We start from the raw sequence: 19,100 nt of genomic DNA, 5'->3' as shown, positions 1-19,100 counted from the left end.
GCCCTGGGCCGAGAGCCACAGACCAATGGGAAATGGTGGCTGACGAGTGGTGCGGCTGGTGGTAGGTGGAGTCGCCCCGCGACCTGTACTGGAGCCCGGTGGGGTCAACGCCGACAACCGCCTGGCACATGGCTGTGTGGGGCCTGGGAGGCCGCCTTGGCCTTCGCGGTTGCCTCGGCTCCCGCAGGCTACCTTGTCCCCGTTTCCAGAGCCGCGGGGTCCCGGGCGTGGAAGACGGGGACGGGTGAGTGCCCGGCTGGGAGGGTAACTCGGACACCTGCCATGAATTGTGGTGTTGTCGCCATAGTTACGTCACACTGCTGTGAGATTACCACGGCACCTGCCAGGTGACATCTTAGTCCTGACGTCACTATGGCAGTGTGGGCCCCGTAGGAGCCAGAGACCAAGATTTCATTGCACATGTCAGAACGAAGCTCAGCTGTCATCCACAGGGCAGGGAATGAACCATGTGGGCCAAAAGGGCAGGCTGCCTGGCCTCACGGTGGTGGTTGTAGGGGCAATTCAGATTTTGACCTATCTCCAAAGCAGTTTATACTTTCAGACACAGAGATACACCACATAATCTAAAGATGGTTGTCATCATAGACCTTGAAACTTACACCTCATTCCCAGACCTCAGAGCCTGTAAAGTACCATGAATTCATAATGGAGTCATATATTTCATAGATCCAGTAATTTAACATTTGAATAACTTTGTAATGTCACATTTTCATGTTGAAGTCTGTATTAAAGGTGTTACGTTGCTATTTGAAAATGCCAATTCTCGAACCTTGTTTTGGCAATTCTTTATTTCTGAGTATACTTGAAGTTTCATAGAATGGAAGTAGCCCAGTTTTCTTTTCCTGACTTGGTGGAGTAGAAGATAAGCGTTTGGGTAAGGCAGAAGCAACAGTTTTGGGTAAGGCAGATGGTCTTGGGCATGAGTCCCAGCCTTCCCTTTTCCTCCCGGGGTGACCTAGGAAGGAGAGTCTCATCCTGTGAACTACAGCCTCCTCAACAGTAAGATGAAGGTCATAGATAGTGTCTGTCCTTGGGGCTCTGGGAAGATTCCAGGGATAATTTCAGGACATAATGCCAGTAATCCACTTAGCACAGTGCAGGGACTACGAAAAGTGATCAGTAAATTCTTTCAGCGGATATTTATTGGGCTTCTGCGTTGAGCAATGGACTACATCAGCGACTCCGCAGACATGGATGTGGGAAAGACACAGAGCTTGCCCACAAAGGGCTTAAAGTTAAGAGAGATGGAGGGGAAAGATGGCAACAAGAGATGGAAGCTGAGGTGGGTAGGTGCTGCCTCTGAGGCTATGAGCAGCAAGCTGGGGCCCATGGAAGGAGGTGCCCCACTGTGTACGCCACCCCCGTTCACCACCTCTTGATGTCTGTTTTCTCATTAGGCCACAACCTTCCTTGAAGACACCCAAGATCCCCAAGATTTACACCAAAACAGGAGACAAAGGTAGGGTGGGGACCGGTGAAAATTGCAAAGAGAGACGTGGAAGACTTCATTTTAAAGTTCTTCCAAATTCTTTGCAGCCATTAAAAAGTATGTGGCCGATCTCAGTATACATGACCAAAATGTGTGATATGAAAGATGCCCAAAATATAGTAAGCAATCAAAGCAAGTTGCAGAACAATCCAAATACCCAAATCATTTGGATAAAAGTGAGAGTGTGTGTGTGTGTGTGTGTGTGTGTGTGTGTGTGTGTATTCAGGTACGCATTGAACAGCCTAAAAAGTTACACTTTGGACTGTTACCTGGGAGAGAGATTGAGTCGTGGGGGAGAGGAATGGACAGAGTGCTTTCATTGTTTACTGTAAATACTTTTATTCTATTCTGTTTTTTTTTTTTTTTTTTAACTGAGCATTACTTTGAGAATATAAAAAAAATACCAGAACATAATATGGTCCAGAAAAACGTAAGATGCAAAATACCAGTTTGATACCATTTTCTTAAGTTTAAAATGTGTGGATCTCTAGGATACTCATATATTGATTTTTGGATATACGAGTACAGCAGGTCCTCAAATAACATTGTTTTCTTCAACATCATTTCATTATAATGTTGATGAGATGCAGCAGGAACTTAACTCTTGTTTAAATCAATTAGCCTGTGGTAAAATTGGTTTTGTTCATTTTGCTCAAAGTTGCAGTTTCCAAGAACCTTTCAATGATGGTAAATGAAGACTTACTGTATACTTATATAGCAGAAGTATAAAAACATGCATCGGATGTACTCAATGCCACTTAACTATACACTTAAAATGGTTGAATGTGGTAAATTTTATGTTATGTATTATATACCATGTTTCCCCGAAAATAAGACCTAGCCAGACCATTGGCTCTAATGTATCTTTTAAAGCAAAAATTAATATAAGAACCGGTACTATATTATATTATATTATATTATATTATATTATATTATATTATAAGACTCGGTCTTAAAACAAGAACCGGTATTATATTATGTTACATTATATTATATTATATTATATTATATTATATTATATTATATTAATTATATTATATTATTATATTAATTATATTATGTTATCTTATATTAATTTTTGCTCCAAAAGACGCATTAGAGCTGATGGTCCAGCTACTAGGTCTTATTTTGGGGGAAACACGGTATGTTACCACAATAAAACGAAAAAGTATGCGTAGGTATGACAAACAGAAGGTGGTGTTAATGCCCTCCCGCCAAAGAACTCCAGGGTCAATCTAGTCAAATAAAGTTGGATCAGTTAGCTCATTACACCTAGGGAGACGGCATGCCATAGGCGCTATGGGGCAGCTCAATAAGAGGGTGCTAGAAAGGCCTGGCCTTTTTGTAGGTGATTTGAAGAGCGTTCAAGGAAGTGGGCTCTCTCTGGATTAGGTGATGTCAGAAGCAGGGATAATTCTGTAATTGGGTATCTTAATCATTTTATTTAGAAGGGGAGAAGGACAGCTTGGGCCCAAAGGTATCCAGTGCCTCAGGTGTAATTGATAAAGAAACAGCAGTCACTCACATTAGCCAAGAAAGGGGGACATTGGTCATTTTATAATGTTCTGTGCTCAAACGTGTTTAGGAGCGTTTCCATTTTGATCTTGATCTGTCACAATCATAGAGTGGCCCATCTGATGGTGTTCTGTGAAATCGTTTGCGTTCAACAGGAGAACACCCCACCTGTGAGGGCCAGGCCAGCACCTGGCAGCCCAAAGCCTGTCTGATAGCGCCAGGCCAGCCTGGCTGTCCAGAGCAGGTTTTCTCTTTCTCGGTGGTTGGGGGACAAAGATGGGAAAGGTGACGGAGGTAGTGATACAGAGCACTTTGATTTTATGTGAAATATAATGTATGCATAATATGTACACGTGTGTTTTCTTTCTTTAGCAGGATAGTTAGGACATAATTTTTTTTAAATTTATTTTTAAAATTTACTGGGGTGATAATTGTCAGTAAAATTACATAGATTTCAGGTGTACAATTCTGTATTACATCATCTATAAATCCCATTGTGTGTTCACCACCCAGAGTCAAGGACATAATTTTTTAAGTTTAAAAGCATATCAGGAAAGAAGTGAGGATAGTGGTTACCATTGAAGGGTAGCAACTGAAAGGGGGTGCATGGGGCTTCTAGGGTGCTGGTCATATTCCATTTCTTGATCTGGGTGCTGATCGCAGAGATATTATTCAGTTAGTAGCCATTCGTCAACTTGTATACACTTAATGATCCAAGCATTTTTCTGTATGTATGTTATACTTCAAGTAGAAAGTTTTCTATAAAAGTGCATACAAGGGAAAAAAAAATTCTTAATTTGCGTGGCTACACATTTTTTCACAGGATTTTCTAGCACCTTCACTGGAGAAAGGAGACCCAAAGATGACCAAGTGTTTGAGGCCGTGGGAACGACAGATGAATTAAGTTCAGCCATCGGGTAAGGGCGACAGGATTGGCGCTGAGGTTGAGTTTGAATTGGGCTTCCTTCCGTACATGTAATTGACGTGAAGCTCTCAAGAGTGCTCGCTCGTCCTGGAGGCTGCCCACCCATGAACCTGCCTCGGCCTGGAAGCACCGGGGCACCTGGTCAGCCCCAAGGCTGCCGGGCTGCAGACACCTATCCCTTTTGCATACTCCTGTCCCATGCCTTGTGAGGCAGCCCTACCCCTCCATCTCTCCTCTCTCATGCTTCAGTACACGTGTGCTGTTGAGGTGCATGTATTTATTAAGTGAAGGAGGTAAGTCGAGCATAGTATACCGTGCATCAGGTGTGAGCCCTTTTGTGAGCCTTGGCTTTTCAATAAGCATGTACACAGCCAGAGTTTAGGAGGTAGACTCAGGGAATTAGTCAGGATCGGCCAGGCCATGCTGTGGTAACAGACAACCCCCCAATCCCATGGCTTACAACACCCGAAGTATACTTACTTCAAGCCCATTGCCGGTTGGGTGTGTTTGGGGGCTTCATGACATCATTCTGGGTCCCAGTTTGGCAGGACAGCCTCTGTCTAGAACAACACCAGTAATTGTAACAGAGGGAAAAGAGATCGTGCCAAAGCTCACACTGTCTCTTCAAGTTTCCATGAAGTGACATCATAGCTGCTCACATTTCACTGGCCAGAGCTAGTCACATGGACACACCAGACAGCATTGCTGTGGGAGCGGCAACAAATATTTGAGAACAGTTGTCCAGTCCTCCAAACTCAGCAAACTGTTGACAGTGTGAGCGGCCCTTAGCTCTAGTGCCGGTTCAGGAGCTTGGTTGAGGCCTTGTGGGTGAAAGTCACGGGAATCAGACAGACTTGGCTTCAAATTGTCTATCACTGCTGACTGGCTGTGTGACTTCAGGCAAATCACCTGGCCTCTCTGAGCCTCCGTTTCCTGTTCTGTCATATGATCATAGTAATAAGGTTCTTATTAGGACTGAATGAGACAATCCCATGTTTCACCCTTAAGATAGCATTTAGCACCAGTAATAATAATGCCAGCTATTATTATTATTAAAACTTAACCTGCTCATGGCTTCCATTTTCAAGGATGGGCCTGACTAAGTGAGATCTTCAGGACAGATCATTGGAGGTGTAGTCTTTCAGCACAGTAAAGAAGGCAGACCCCTTGGTGTGTGGGGAAGGTGAGGGGCAGGGAGGTGGGGACAGGCAGACACAAGAGGAAGTGGGCAGAGGGGAGGGAAAGGCAAGTTCTAGCATCAGCTGCCTAAAATTAGCAAATCATCAAGCCATCATCTCTCAGCTGATGTGGGACATTGGCGAAACCCCAGTTGGGGATTTTTCCTTTGTCAGATGTTGCTCGAACATCTCTGTGTGCCAGGCACTGATAAGCAGAGAGCCTCAGCCCTGCCTTCGTGGCCACAGTCCCAGGGACAGGAGCGGGGTGCAGACAGACACTGAAGAGGCACCTCCAAGTGGTGGGAGCTGGGCTGGGGCAGGCACCAGCTAGCTGGCATCATGGGAACATCCTTAGTGAACAGATATTCTCAGCACCTGTTACGTGCCAGGCCTGAGGCATCCAGCTGTGAGGGACAGACTGTGTGTGTCCCGGTCTGCATAGCCCTTGCTTGCGTCCAGAGGGGAAGCCCGACACTAGACAGCTAATTACACATTTGTGTATTTAGTTCTAGTTGTAAGATGGGCTAGGAAGATGTGCTGGTGGTTCTTCACCTGCCCTTTCCAAGCCATTCTCCACCCTCCTCTTTGGCTCTGTGCCTGGAATGCTGGCCTTTATCACCTGGCGACTGTTTCACCCCCATTCCCTTGCCCTCTGGCTCTGGTGGGTCCAGCCAGTGGAAGGCACCAGCAGGAGATGGGACAGTGGGTGGAGAGAGGTGCAGGAGTATTTCTTGCCCGCTCCCCCGCTGTGTATGGCTCTGATGGTGGCTGGCTCTCCACCTACTCTCCCCCAGCTGCATGGTCCTGGGGGTGGCCCCCACCGAGAATCCGGCTCTCTCCAGGGTTGGCAGTACCTTTGACCCTCCCTGGCTCCTTCAGGCTCCTGCTTTGCTGACCTTTGCCATCCATTGTCAGTTTCTGTAATTCTTCCCATGTTCGGGAAGCTCGCCTCCGGGAACCCTTTGAAAGCACCACTATCTGTTCCTGCCAGGATCCTGACGGTACAGAAGGGGAGTGCAGAGTTCTGAGGGAGGCCACGGCCGCCAGGGTCCTCACCTGCATCTGGGGCACTTTGCTTTCCCTGCCCCTTCCCACCTTACCAGGAAACCCCCTAAGCTTTTAAAGTCCCAACCCCAGCATCGCTTCTTCCAGGAAGCCCTCCCTGAACCCTAGCCAAGACCAGGTTTCCCAGGAATCTAGCGCTTTCCTTCAGAGCACTGACTTCAGTTTGCAACTTTACCTTCAGTCACATAATATTCAATTCAGGTCTTCCTCCTGCCAAACAGAGCCTGTGTCACCTCTGCTCACCACCAAATTGCCTGGGCCGAGCCAGAGTAGACACTGAAAAAGGAATTACCGACTGAATGAGTAATGAGTCTAAGAGAAGGCATTTTGAGAAACAACTACCCTTAACCAAATGGAAGGTTATGATGTTCTTATTGTCAGCAAGAAAAATAGCACGGTGGCTATTAGAGCCAAATTATCTAAACGGCCTATCACCTGAGAATCTATTTCCTTACAGCAAGACAGGGCCTGGGGACATCATATTAGAGGCAAATTCTTTTTCCTTTTTTCTCATAGGTTTGCTATAGAATTAATCACAGAGAAGGGCCACCCATTTGCTGAAGAGCTTGAGAAAGTGAGTAACATCGTCTCCCACCAAGCTGAGATTTTTCATCCCTGCGGCCTGGTGGCCATAACTGGCTTTGTCATCTGACCATGGCTTCCTCTCTGTGTCACCTGGGACCTGTCACTCTTCTTCTGTGAGCCTCAGTTTCTCCATCTGTATAATGGGGACATACGGAGATAATCCTCCCTCCCAGGCGAATGATGAGGATTGCACTAAAAGAGGGAAATGTAAAGTGCGGTGGTCTCACCCTGGGGCAGTTCTACCTCCCAGGGGACATTTGGCAATGTCTGGAGACATTTTTGATTGTCACAACCAGAGGTGGAGTTGCCACTGTCATCTAGTGGGTGGAGGCCAGGGATGCTGCCAAATGTCCTATGGTGCACAGAACAGCCCCCACCACAAAGAAGGACCCGGCCAAAAATGTCAGTAGCACCGAGGTTGAGAAACTGGAAGCCTGGCTGCAGTAAGCCCTTACCCAGGGAGTTTATCGTTGTTAGTATGACTGTTTGGCTCCTTAAGCACTGGAAGCTCTGACCCCCAGAGAGGACTTCAGAAACGGAGGCAGGGACTCCCTACCTACACACACAGGATGAAGCGTCAGTCCACATGTTGACCTGAGTCTTTGGGAACTGCTCCCTGGAGGGCTGATCGTCGGCCCGCTTCCAGACCAGGCTGGAGCCTCCTCGGGCTCCTGGGAGCAGGTGGAGGGCAGTGAGGGGGCTGCGGAAGGATGCGAGGCCTCTGCCGCTGGGACGTTCTGTGAACGAGTCACCTCCCGTGTGACGGAGGGCAGTTTTCAGCCTCGTAATGGGAACCTAACTGTTCCCGTCCAGTGGGCATCTCTGTCTGCTGTGCTCATCTGAGTGGGGCTTGCAGAGGGAAAGCTGGGACAGCGACACGATGAGCACACCTTGTGCGCTAGCCCCCCGTCCTTTGGGTCACAGCTTTCACGTCACCGCTGCCAGGGGCCTTCCCTGGCCACGCCCACCTCCAGCTGGGTGTGCGCCTCTACCAGGTTTCCACAGCTCCTGTGCTTCTGGCTCAAATAGCAGGCGTCACCTGGAGTGTCAAACCGCCCAGTATCCTGCCTTTCTCCCCACCTGCCCAGGGCATCCTGATGTTGCAGACTGTGATTTGTTCATATGGGGGGGGCCAGTCTGGTCCCCAGGGGCTGCGGGAGAATGCCAGGCAGCCTGTTTGCTGCCTTCCTGGCATCTCCCCATTTGATCGGCGCAGGAGCCCAGAAGGAGCGACTTGCCCAAGGCCCCACAGCCAGGGATTAGTGGAGCTGGGACCCGATTCCCAAACCAGAGCCAACTCTCTCCAGCATTACCTGGGGTGATCGCCGCAGGTGCCAGCCACTGGGCCATATTGTTTCCCCCCTTCCACCAGAAGTCACAGGCACCAGGCGGCCACTGAGTCACCCAGGGTCTGCTGGTCGGTGGCCCAGGGAGGGTCTCGTCCCCTGCTGGGTGGGGAGCCTTTCAGTTCATCTGCTGTGCCCTCCTCCTGGCACACGTCACAGTGGCCATCTTAACAGAAATCGAAGACCTCCACTCTCCCCACAGCTCACCATCCAGCTCGCGTGGACCCAGCCGGACAGAAAGTCAGAGGCGGTGTTTGTGGGTCTCATCGGCACAGGAGCCCCATCGGTCATTTGTCAGGCAGGGGCCTGGAGTCCTTTCCCCAGAGCTCGACAGGCCACCTCTGTTCTAAGCAAAGCCCCTTGCTCCTGCCGCTCAGAGCAGAGGCCTCACCCAGCCATGCTTCCTGCCCCTCAGCTGCCCATGTTCTCAGAGATCCTGGCCTTTATCATTGAGAAAGCATCGTCATATGTGGTCTCCTGGCCCCACGGTTACAGGTTGTTACAGGAAAACCAAAGCTGTCCGTTCAGAGAAAGAAAAAGCCTCCCAGGGCCCAGGCACCTGGGAGGCAAGGGTGGGGATAGGAAACCCTCTTGGCCACCCCTGGACATTTTCTGTAACCTAGTCGTCCCCAAGGAAGCCAGGGCCCCTCTCAACAGGGCTGGCGTCCAACGTCCTGAAGGTTCAGACAGGTTGCTAATTAGCCTTTAAATGCCAGCTAATCAAAGGTTCTGACAGTCCCCGTGTGTCCTGTGCGTCAGGTGGTAACTGTGCACGTGGGCCCCATTATCCCCGCTGGGCCTGCCGTGAATAGACCTTCATTCCTGCCTCTGTTGCTTCCCCAGATCCAGTGCTCACTGCAGGACATCGGCTCTGCCCTGGCGACACCACGCTCCTCGGCCAGGGAGGCTCACTTAAGTAACTCTCTGAACCCGCTGTGTGTGTCCACAGGGCTCTACGGGGGGCTAGGCCCAAGGCGGGGTGGAAGGGGGACTCTCCTGAGTGTCACCTGCGACCCCTGTCAGCCGGGCTGTAGACCCTGAGAGGAAAGGAACCTTTCAAGACACTGGAAGTGGTTTGGAGGGCACCAGGCAGGGGGCACATGGGGGAGGTTTCCTTGATGCTCCGGCCAGCGATGGGCCTCATGGCTGTGTCCTTCTGCTCCCTGACCCCTCAGGACACACCACGTTCGAGGCGGGGCCCATCCTGCAGCTGGAGCAGTGGATTGACAAATACTCCAGCCAGCTCCCCCCTCTCACGGCTTTCATTCTGCCTGTACGTACTGGGCAGTCTCCACCTGGGGGTGAGGGGGCCGGGGGAGCTGCCGGCCAAGCGTCTTAACAAAAACACATGGGTGTTGAATAAATCCCCTCTTTAATTTTTAGTAGTGACAGAAGCTCCCCTCTAGACCCTCCCCAGCTCGGCCCATTCTGGACAGGGGTGCCCAGTGGGTGCCTCCCAGCAGGGCCCCATGAAGGCAGAACACTGCCCACTGAGTGGCGGGTCCTGTGTATCCATCTGTCCGTTTGAGGAGCTCCCTTTCTACAGTGGGCACACCGCCTACCCCTTTGCTCCGGCCATCACCCACTTTCTCCTTTCAGTCGGGAGGCAAAAGCAGCTCTGCACTGCATTTCTGTCGGACTGTGTGTCGCCGAGCTGAGAGACGGTAAGGGGCCCAGGGCAGAGGGAGTGGGATCCTGGTCGGAGCGGGAGGCAGCTGCATGCAAAGAGTGCCGCCCAGCCACCTGGTGACAAGGTCTTTCCCGGCACCTCTGCCGTGCCAGGTGGACACCAAGCCAGACCAAGTGCCTATCCTCAGAGCACTGCATTGCGCAGGGCAGACAGCAACCTGTGACCAGACAAATGACAGATGATGGGCTTGTAGAGAAACAAGCAGTTGTGGATGAACAGAGGGGAGGAAGTCCTAGTGGGTTTAGTTGGTTATTTATAATTATAACACTCCAATTCCAAAGGGTATTAAGTGAAAATTCTCTCCTGTGCCCCAGCTCCCTCATTCCTGGGGGTTCATTTAAATGAGGCAGTTTGAGTGGAGCAGAAATGATTGCCGAGCCCACACCATGATAAGCGCTGTGCAGGAGGGTGTGGGGCGCCAGAGTGACCCAGGCTGGGTGCAGGGAGGGTCTCCAGTCATCCTGCGGGAGCCAAGAATGGAAGGATTGGGGTAAAGGGGATGGAACAGTGTCAGGGGAGAAACAGCAGCTGCACTGAAGGGACAGAAAGGCCGAGTGTCTGGATCCACAGTGAGAGGCGTAGGGCACAATGAGGCCTCGCTGGGCAGGGCCTCTCGTAAGCCCAGAGGGGTCTGCCTTTCTCCAGAGAGTAACAGGAAGCCATGACGGGCATTAGGCCACGGGGTGACTCGAAAGGGTCCTGCTGCCTGCTGGGTACAGAAGGACCCAGAGGGCCCCACATGAGTGTGGGCCCCAAGTAGAAATGGTCAATAGACCAGCCACTTGTTATCCCAACCTCCCCAGCTCAGAGTTGGGGAGAGGAGGGGCCCCCAGAAGCTACTGACAGCCTTTTCAAGGAAACTTAACAAGAATAATTGCAAAATCTCTGTTTCCACCACTCAGACCAGGCTGCCACCCAACTTGATAGAGAAATGGACAGAAAGCCCTACCTTGATGTAACAGGCAGGGCTGAGCTGGGCACGTTATAGTCATTATTTCATTGATTCTTCACGACTCTGGGAGAGAGGTGGGGGCAGCCCCCACTTCACAGGAGTCAGGAAGTCAGGGCTCAGAGAGGTGACATGGCCAGGATCACCCAAGAGGCCCATGGCACAGTCTGGATTTGAGCCCGGGTCTGTCCAGTCCAAATCCAAGTTCTGTCCATCACCCCACATCCTAAAGGTCTCATCCTTCATGAGAGGCTCTTGGACCCAAGTGGTTCCTAAAGGGATCCTGGGTAACAGGAAGAGCTTTGGCTTCAAAAGAAGAAAAAAAAATCATTTGTACAAAGCCATGCACATCAGCCATGCTCATAATAACAAAAAATTGGAGACAACCCAAAGGCCACAGTGGAGAGTGGCCAAGCAGAGGGTGGGCCCTCAGTCTACCAGAAAGGAGTGTGCAGATGTGCCTACAGGACACCACCGGGTGAAAAAGCCCCTTGGGCAGGGGACACAAACCCGGAGCCTCGTTTTGGGGAGAGTGTCTCCTGGCAAGGGTTTTGCAGCAGAGGTGATGGGCGCAAAGGGCTTAGCAAGGGCCTCCCCCATTGTTGATGTCCCCAGACCGCAGGCCACAGCCTCGAATGTCCCCATAGACTGGCACAAACACCAGACCAGGCAGTAGCTGCCAGACACGCCAGCGTGGGACCGAGCCCTGGGTCCTGCAGTGCATTGATCCCCTAAGTTAGTGATGCCGTGTGTCCTCCCTTTGCAGCGTGGTGCCTCTTGTCCAAGCGGGTGAGACGGATGCCAACGTGGCCAAGTTCTTAAACAGGTACTTAGGTGGGATTTGGAGTCTCCTCTGAAGAGTGAACCACGTGGCGGGGAGGTGACCACAACAAAATGGGCCTCGCTCATCTCTTCGCAGAGGGCCTGCTGTGTGCCAGGCATGGTGCTGGACAGGGAGATGCAGCTAAGAACAAGGCAGGGACCGTCCCTGTCCCTGGGGAGGTGCAGATCTTGTTGGGAGAGGCCGCTGTAAAAACCAGCCAAGAGAAACATCGGAACAAAGGGATAGTGCAGCAGCAAGGGGCCCGCGTTGAGGCTGGGTAACCAGGGAGGCCATGGGAAGTATGGTGGTGGCTGACCAAGGAGCCCAGGCAGGAGTCTGAGTCAACCAGTCCCCGTCCCTGCGAGGCCCCCGAGCAGTGTGAGCTGAGGAGACAGCCAGGCAAAGTGAGCTCAGGTCCATCTGGGCCCAGGCTCCTGGCACAGGACCTGGTGAGCTGATGGCCCAGGGAGGGCCCCTGCAGCCCATCACTCAGCCTCCGAGGCCACAGCGGGCCCAAGGCCTGCTCCACTGGGTCTGCTCCAGCCTTGGCTTTTGCAGTTCCCGTATGGGCAGGAGCAGGTCAAGAGCTGGGGGACCCCTGCGAGATGTCCTGGGTGTCTAGAGAGTGACCTCACATCCGGGATCTGGCCCCTTCCTATGGTCACTCCTTTCACAGGTACGTGGCCTGGGCTGTGAGGGGTCCTGACTAGCTCCTTTCCTCCTGGGAGGCGAGTGATCCTGACGGGGAGTGAGGCACGTTCCATTCATCATCACAGCACCAATGCCTGGGGGGAGCCCTGACAGTCCTACAGGTGTTGTGAGGACCCAGTCAGTTCATTCCCTCAGCCAGGGAGGCATCACTGAGTGGATAAGAAACAAACACGAGCCACCAGGCTTTAGAAGGAAGGGGACCTAATCCTGGGGGCAGCAGGGGTGGGCAAGGTTCTGGCAGGACCTGGCACGGAGCTGGCCTCAGTGGATAGAGGTGGGGCAGGGGGAGATGGAGGAAGTGGTCATCAGTGGTCAGCATGCAAACAAGAAGTGCAGGAGGGAGAGGTGGAGAGCTGCATGAACCCCCTGCAAGCACCGTAAGGGCCGGCTCGGTGTCTCCTTTTGTATTTCTTCTGCCCCAACTCCTGCCCACAGGCCCCATCCCTGGGGGTTCAGCAAGAAGGGAGAGGCAGACGAGGGCCTAGCAGGCCAGTGCTTCTCAACCGGGACACCTGGCAGTGTCTGGAGACATGTTTGGTTGGCACAGCTGGGTGGGGGTATTACTGGCATTGTGAGTAGAGACCAGGGATGGTACCCGACGTTCCGCGATCCACAGGACAGTCCCTTTCCCCCACCACAAAGAATGAGCCCGCGGTCAGTAGCCCCGAGGATGAGAACCCCACCCTAGGCCTCCTCTGCCCAAAGTGTCACCTGGGTACAGGTCAGACCTGCAGAATCCCAGGCCTGGCCCAGCGCCCCTCCCCGCCAATCAGAATTTGCACCTCTCTGGGATCCCCAGGGGACTCATGTGCATGCTCCAATTTGGGGGTCACCAGCTCCGGTCACTGGACAGTATAGAAACTAGCCCAGGGCATGGCCCAAAGTCGCCAGCCCTGTGAGGTGGCTCGCGGGTAGCGGCCTTGTCCTGTAGGAGCCGCCCCAGCTCTGGCGCCACAGTCGGGCACTTGGCTCGCACAGAAGCTGGCTCCGAGTGCCATCCATCACGCCCAAGTTGACCGAGCACCCGCTGTCCTGCCTGATGCTCCTGGGGCCGTGTGATTTATATTTCCTCCTTGAAGGCTAATATGGGAAGGACCCAGTTAGCATTGATTGCTCAGCTCAGATTATTCCGTCTGTTTCTCTCTGTCCCTCCAGACTCAGCGACTATCTCTTTACGTTAGCCAGATATGCAGCCATGAAGGAGGGGAAACAAGAAAAAATATACAAGAAAAATGACCCATCGGCCTGAACCTGCGGCACTTGAAAATAATGGTAAGGGGGAGCTTTGTAGACCCCTCGGTGGTGACAGTGACAAGATGAAAAGAAGTTTGCCCCTTGTGTCCTGATTCCTGAAGGTCTCACCCGGAGGGGCTGGAAGCTGGTCTTTTGTCCAGACTCAGCTGCCTTTCAGACCCCCTGCCACTTCCCTCAAGGAGCTGTGGCTGCTGGAGAATTCCACCCCCACTTCCCCGGGCTCTCCTTGGTGTCAGAGAAAGTGGGAAGAATTCAGTATTGCAGAAAAGAAAGGTAAAGCGAGTGATGCAATGAGAAGAAGCCACACAGAACAAAGAATAAAAGTGGGAAAGGCTTGAACCATGTGGGGGGGGGGGAGAGCCCTTCCACTGCCAACTCAGCTTGTTTAAGGATTTGGAGTGGGACCAGAGGCACTTGGAAATGTAATGGTGATTTACCTGTGCCAAAGGGGCTTTAAATGTCACGTGTATAAAGGGAAAGGCAGACAGGATTTGGAAGTTTAGTCACCTCTGAGCCACCCATCACCGCCTAAATGTGGGGGAGGGACAGCTGCAGATTGACAGGCCAGGCCTCGGAAACACACTTGGGCAGACAGGTGCGTGGCGGGGGTGCAGCCTGGAGAAGCCTCTCTCACAGGATCCCTCCCCCATCCAGGACTGGAGGCCCTGGTGAGAGAAACACCACCTAAAGGAGGGTATGTCCTGCCCAAGCAGATGGTGTCCCGGGGCTGAGGTGGAGCGTATTCAGCTCAAGCAGTAAGATCTCCTGTTCCCAGCGAGGCCGACACAGACGAGACTTATTTCCCTGATGTTGCACTTGGCTGGTTTATGCCTCTGAGATCCATGCCATTGCTGTATTTTATTTCACGTGTCACCACTGCTCCCTCCTGCTATGAAACCACACTGCCAGTGCCAGCTGTGTCCTTGGGCAGGGGGATATTTATGAAGGGCGAGGAGGCAGCCCTGAGAACCTGAAGAAGCCACGCTGCTAATTGCAGGAAATGACTTCAGAAGGGCAGGCTCTTGCTAACTCTCAAGACTGAACTGCCTGTGCACTCCATTCAGCAATCATTTACTTACTGAGTGCCTGCTTCACATGAGACACCAGCAAGGCCCGTCCAGGACACAGGTCACTCCGTTGTCCTTGCCCGCCCATCAGCCAATGTTAAAACCGTCAGTCACGTGCATATTTTTGCTTTGGCGCTCACCACCTCGCCTGCTAATTTTGCTGGAAGAACATTTACCTTTCAGACCTTCTGGGGCCTTTTGTTCCCAGCAGGTGTGGCGGGCCCCCGTCAGCCTTGGGCAGAGCGGCTGAGGTGTAAGGGACCGTGAGTGAAAGTGAAAACTCTCCCGACGTGACCATGTGGGGTGCCTCCCTGTAGTCTCTGTGGTTGGCACCGGGCCTGGTACCATAACAGGTGCTCGGTATTTATGCACAGAATGAAAACAGTGAAAGCACGAGCGCTTCAGGGCAATTGACAGTGGTTAAGTGCCCCATCTGAGAGCCGGCGCTCGGGCTGAGCTGGGAGGCGTGTTCCACAAGCTTGCAGCGAAAGGCTCAGTGCACTCGGTTCTGCCCTCCTCCAAGTCTTTCCAGAAGGAGCAGGACGTGGGTAGTAAAACAACAGTCCTGCGCTCCTGGCTACGATGAAACATACCCCCACAAAGAACAAGAGAAGCTCTTTGTGTAAATATAGCATCCTAAAGTGACGCTTTTTGAAACAAGGCTATTTGCCTGTCGCCAAATCCCGTCCCCACCAGCCCTTGCTGAGAGCGGCTGTTGCAGGCCAGATGTTTCTCGGGTTCCCAGGTCTCCCTCTGCATCTGCCCTTCACCAGCAATGTTCCCAGAGAGACAGCCCTAGGGCAGGGCAGGCTTGGCATCTCTGGAGGTGTGTCCTGTGTCACCAACCTGGGTAAAACAGGAATTCTGCGTGGGGGACCTGGAGGATGGTTTAGTTGGAAACGTTTGCTCTTCTGCAGCGCCTTACGAAGCCGTATTGGAGCCTAAGGCAAAAGGCAACACGTGCACCCCATGCACACGTAACAAGATATCCTCCACGTCCTGAAGCCAGTCAGAGGAGTTAACGAAAACTCCAGTCAAACCACGGGACCGTAAAGCCCAATCTATTTGCACACCACTGTCAACCGTCGTCCATGATTGTCCCCCTGCACAGTAATGCAGGGTTGGAAAAGAAACATCAGGCTGCTTTATTTAAAGTTGTGATACCTTATTGATCATAAGATTTTTTGTGTACATAATTTTGATTTTTAAAAATACTGTGTGAAAGGATTGCTTATGTTGATTACCGGGGATTTGGGCGCGCCCAGACATTTTGCACCCAAGACAGTGCTTTACCTGCTTCCCCCTACTCCAGGTCCAGCTCTCGGGAACACATTACGTACCGTTGCCAGAGATGAGCGGATGGCTAGATATCCCATCGCAGAGGACCCCACCGTGGTCACGCCAGCACCCGGCTTCATCTCCTGTAAACCCCACAGCAACCTTGAAGGAGACGCTTGTATGCTGTCGCTTTGCAGGTGAGGAAACGGGCTCAGAGAAACCAACTTGTCTCAGGGAGTCAGCGCCTAGATGGGGGCCCAGGCAGTGGCCTTGTGACTCCTGGCCCAGTGCTCTTCGCCTCCCTCCCAGTCGCCACTTGACAGTCGTTTTAATCACGACCTGGACCGCCGAGAACAATGTCAGGCCTAATAGATTCTGCTGTCTCATTTCTCAACCTAGTTTCCCTTAACTGATATTTCATGGCTATTGTTAATGTGCATTTTTCACCGAGTAATTTTCACAGCCCGAACTTGTAACACATCCCAATGACAAACGTTCCCAGTTCCGAATCTCCCATCAGCGGCAATGTCACCCTCACCTCCTCCCCGGCACCTTCCTCCGACAGCCCATCCAGTTTTATGATCGCTGTGTCCCAGTTATCACTACTGAACCTTTAAGAATCCAGACGCATTTCAAGTTTAATTGAATAAAATTCTTTGTATAATAAATTCTGCGTGAACGCTACATAAATCAGTGCCTGGAAGGATTTGCAGTTTGTCCCCCCCTTTAGACCAGGCCCGGGAATCCCACTGGCAATACTGGACCCAGGCTGGTCCAGTCTTCCTTATCGAGGGGACTAGATTCGCCTTTGCAGCCCAACTGGGGGTGCAGTTTTCATTTGCGTTGACCTGTTGCTTCTCTTGTCTTGTGGAAGACACACATGAGCTCGAGCAGCGGCAGGGAACAAGCAGGTTGGGCACACCCGGGAACTTTGGGGATGTCTCTTGTATTCTCCCACTCCTCAGAATCAGAAACTTCTGTGAAGGAAGGCTACACTCCCCCTAGATACATGCGCACAGACGTGTCCACGGTTTGCACACTATTTGAGGAAGTCTGTGGGAGCCCTAGGCAAGGACCCGTGTTCTAGAATGGCCAGGGCAGCCTCCTCTTCAGGAGCGAATCGGACTGACAAGGCTGCCTGCTCCAGCCGCCTCTGTGGGGTGTGTATGGCTCCAGCCTTGACGTGTGAGAAAGGAGCATTTGGGGTTGGCCGGGGAGGCTGTTGAATGACCTTTGATGCTTGCAAGCCTGCAGGGCACCGAATAACAGTCAAATGCACGCCTTGGGTGGTGGCCTCCGGCAGACTCAAGTTCAAGACCAGCTCTGTCCCTTCCTAGCTTCATGATTCTGGGCAAGTCATTCCATCTTTCTCAGATTTGCTTCTTCATCTGTAAAATGCGAATGATAAAACAGTAGTCCCTTCTTATCCATGGGGTATACATTCTAAGACCGCCAGGGGATGTCTGAAACCGTGGGTAGTACTGAGACATATATACTGGGGGTGCCAAAAAAATATATAGACATTTTAAAATGTGTATAAGTTTTTTTGACTTTTTTTGGCACCCTCTGTGTATATACTATGTTTTTTCCTATACATCCGTACCTATAATAAAGGTTAGTGTATAAATTAGGCACAGTAAGAAATTAACAGTATGTAATAAAAACAATTATGACAATATACTGTAATAAAAGGTATATGAATATGGTCTCTCTCTGATGACGGAGACGGCTACTGAGTGACTCACGGGCAGGGAGTATACGCAGCATGGAGATGCTGGACAAAGGGCTGATTCACGCCCCAGTTAGGACAGAGCAAGATGGCACAAGATTTCATCAGGCTACTCAGAATGGTGCACAATTTAAAATGTGTTAACCATACCTGGAATTTTCCATTTAATAGTTTTGGACTGTGGTTGACCGCAGACAGGTAACTGAAACCATGGAAAGCAAAACCACAAATAAGGGGGGATAGTGTCTACCGAAAAGGGCCACTGGGCAAGTTTAAGGAGGCAATATTTATTATAAAAGGATTTAGCACTCCTCTGGCGTAGATGAGCTGCCATTATTATAGACGATGATAAGATGATAATGATGATGATTTGAATTCAACTTCTGGCCCTGCCACTTCTTTTTTTTTTTTTTTTAAGATTTTATTGGGGCAGGGGAACAGGACTTTATTGGGGAACAGTGTGTACTTCCAGGACTTTTTTCCAAGTCAAGTTGTTGTCCTTTCAGTCTTAGTTGTGGAGGGCGCAGCTCAACTCCAGTTCCAGTTGCCGTTACTAGTTGCAGGGGGCACAGCCCACCATCCCTTGCGGGACTCGAGGAGTTGAACTGACAACCTTGTGGTTGAGAGCCCACTGGCCCATGTGGGAATCGGCCCGGCAGCCTTCGGAGTTAGGAGCATGGAGCTCCAACCGCCTGAGCCACCGGGCCAGCCCTGGCCCTGCCACCTCTTAGCTGAGTCACCTTAAGTCGTTTAACCAGTCTTAGCCTCAGTCTTCACCTTTTATAACGGGGGATGATACCAACTTCCAGTGTTCAGGGAATAAGTCTGGCACATGGTGGCAGCTCAAAAAGAAGTAGCTTGGTCGTTGAATCACGTTTTATTCTTTTCAAAGCACTTTCAAGTAGCTCGGGCCCAGGTGAAGCAAAGAGGCCCACTGAGCAGCACTTCTGGTTCGTTTCGACTTGCCGAGGGCAAAGGAGACAGGTGACTTCACTAGGGTTTGGTACCAGTCAGCCTGGGGGACATGGCTCCAGGAACACCATACCAAAGTGAAAGGGAGAGGTGACTGGGTCACAGAGCAGTGAGAGCTGAAAGGGATCTCAGATCATTGCCCCATTTTACAGATGAGCGAACTGAGGCCCAGAGAGGAGAAATGACTTTCTCAAAGTCACACAGCTCTAGGAGGTGAAGCTAGGCTTTCAATTGGAGCTGTTTGCCTCCAAACCCCGTAAGTAGCATTTATTATCACGTAGCTACATGCTCAACTGTACCACAAAGCCAGGTCTTTTATGCGTCGTCTTAGTTCTCAGAGCCCTACGAGGTGTGTACAGTTATTCTCCCCATTTCACAGGTGAGGAAACAGATTCAGAGGCAGTGAAGTCTTTGCTCAGAATCATGCAGTGTCCGCTGGGGTGATGAGGATGGTTATAATGATACCATTATACACAGCTGACATTTATTGACTTCTTACATGC

The 19,100-nt window shown here is 51.4% G+C and overlaps 1 protein-coding gene across 3 annotated transcripts; it reads left to right on the top strand.

Annotated features, from left to right (window-relative positions):
* Nucleotides 1-37: 37 nt before the first annotated feature.
* Nucleotides 38-16,586, top strand: MMAB (metabolism of cobalamin associated B). Of its 3 annotated transcripts, none has more exons than XM_074321371.1 (11): nt 88-244; nt 1,155-1,303; nt 1,419-1,480; nt 3,849-3,942; nt 6,710-6,767; nt 8,968-9,040; nt 9,300-9,397; nt 9,724-9,788; nt 11,530-11,589; nt 13,453-13,569; nt 15,931-16,586. In XM_074321371.1, exons 2-10 carry the CDS (start codon nt 1,185-1,187, stop codon nt 13,544-13,546), a joined length of 723 nt encoding a protein of 240 aa, XP_074177472.1. In that variant the 5' UTR covers nt 88-244; nt 1,155-1,184; the 3' UTR covers nt 13,547-13,569; nt 15,931-16,586. The 3 variants fall into 3 exon arrangements, with proteins under 3 accessions (XP_019613086.2, XP_074177472.1, XP_019613085.2); XM_019757526.2 differs by lacking the exon at nt 15,931-16,586 and adding an exon at nt 14,206-15,924; XM_019757527.2 differs by lacking the exon at nt 1,155-1,303 and having other exon boundaries at nt 38-244.
* The last annotated feature ends 2,514 nt before the right edge of the window (nt 16,587-19,100 follow it).

This window comes from Rhinolophus sinicus, linkage group LG16 (genome assembly GCF_036562045.2).
Source record: "Rhinolophus sinicus isolate RSC01 linkage group LG16, ASM3656204v1, whole genome shotgun sequence".
Taxonomy (NCBI): Eukaryota; Metazoa; Chordata; class Mammalia; order Chiroptera; family Rhinolophidae; genus Rhinolophus; species Rhinolophus sinicus.
This window is presented reverse-complemented; position numbering and strand designations above follow the sequence as displayed.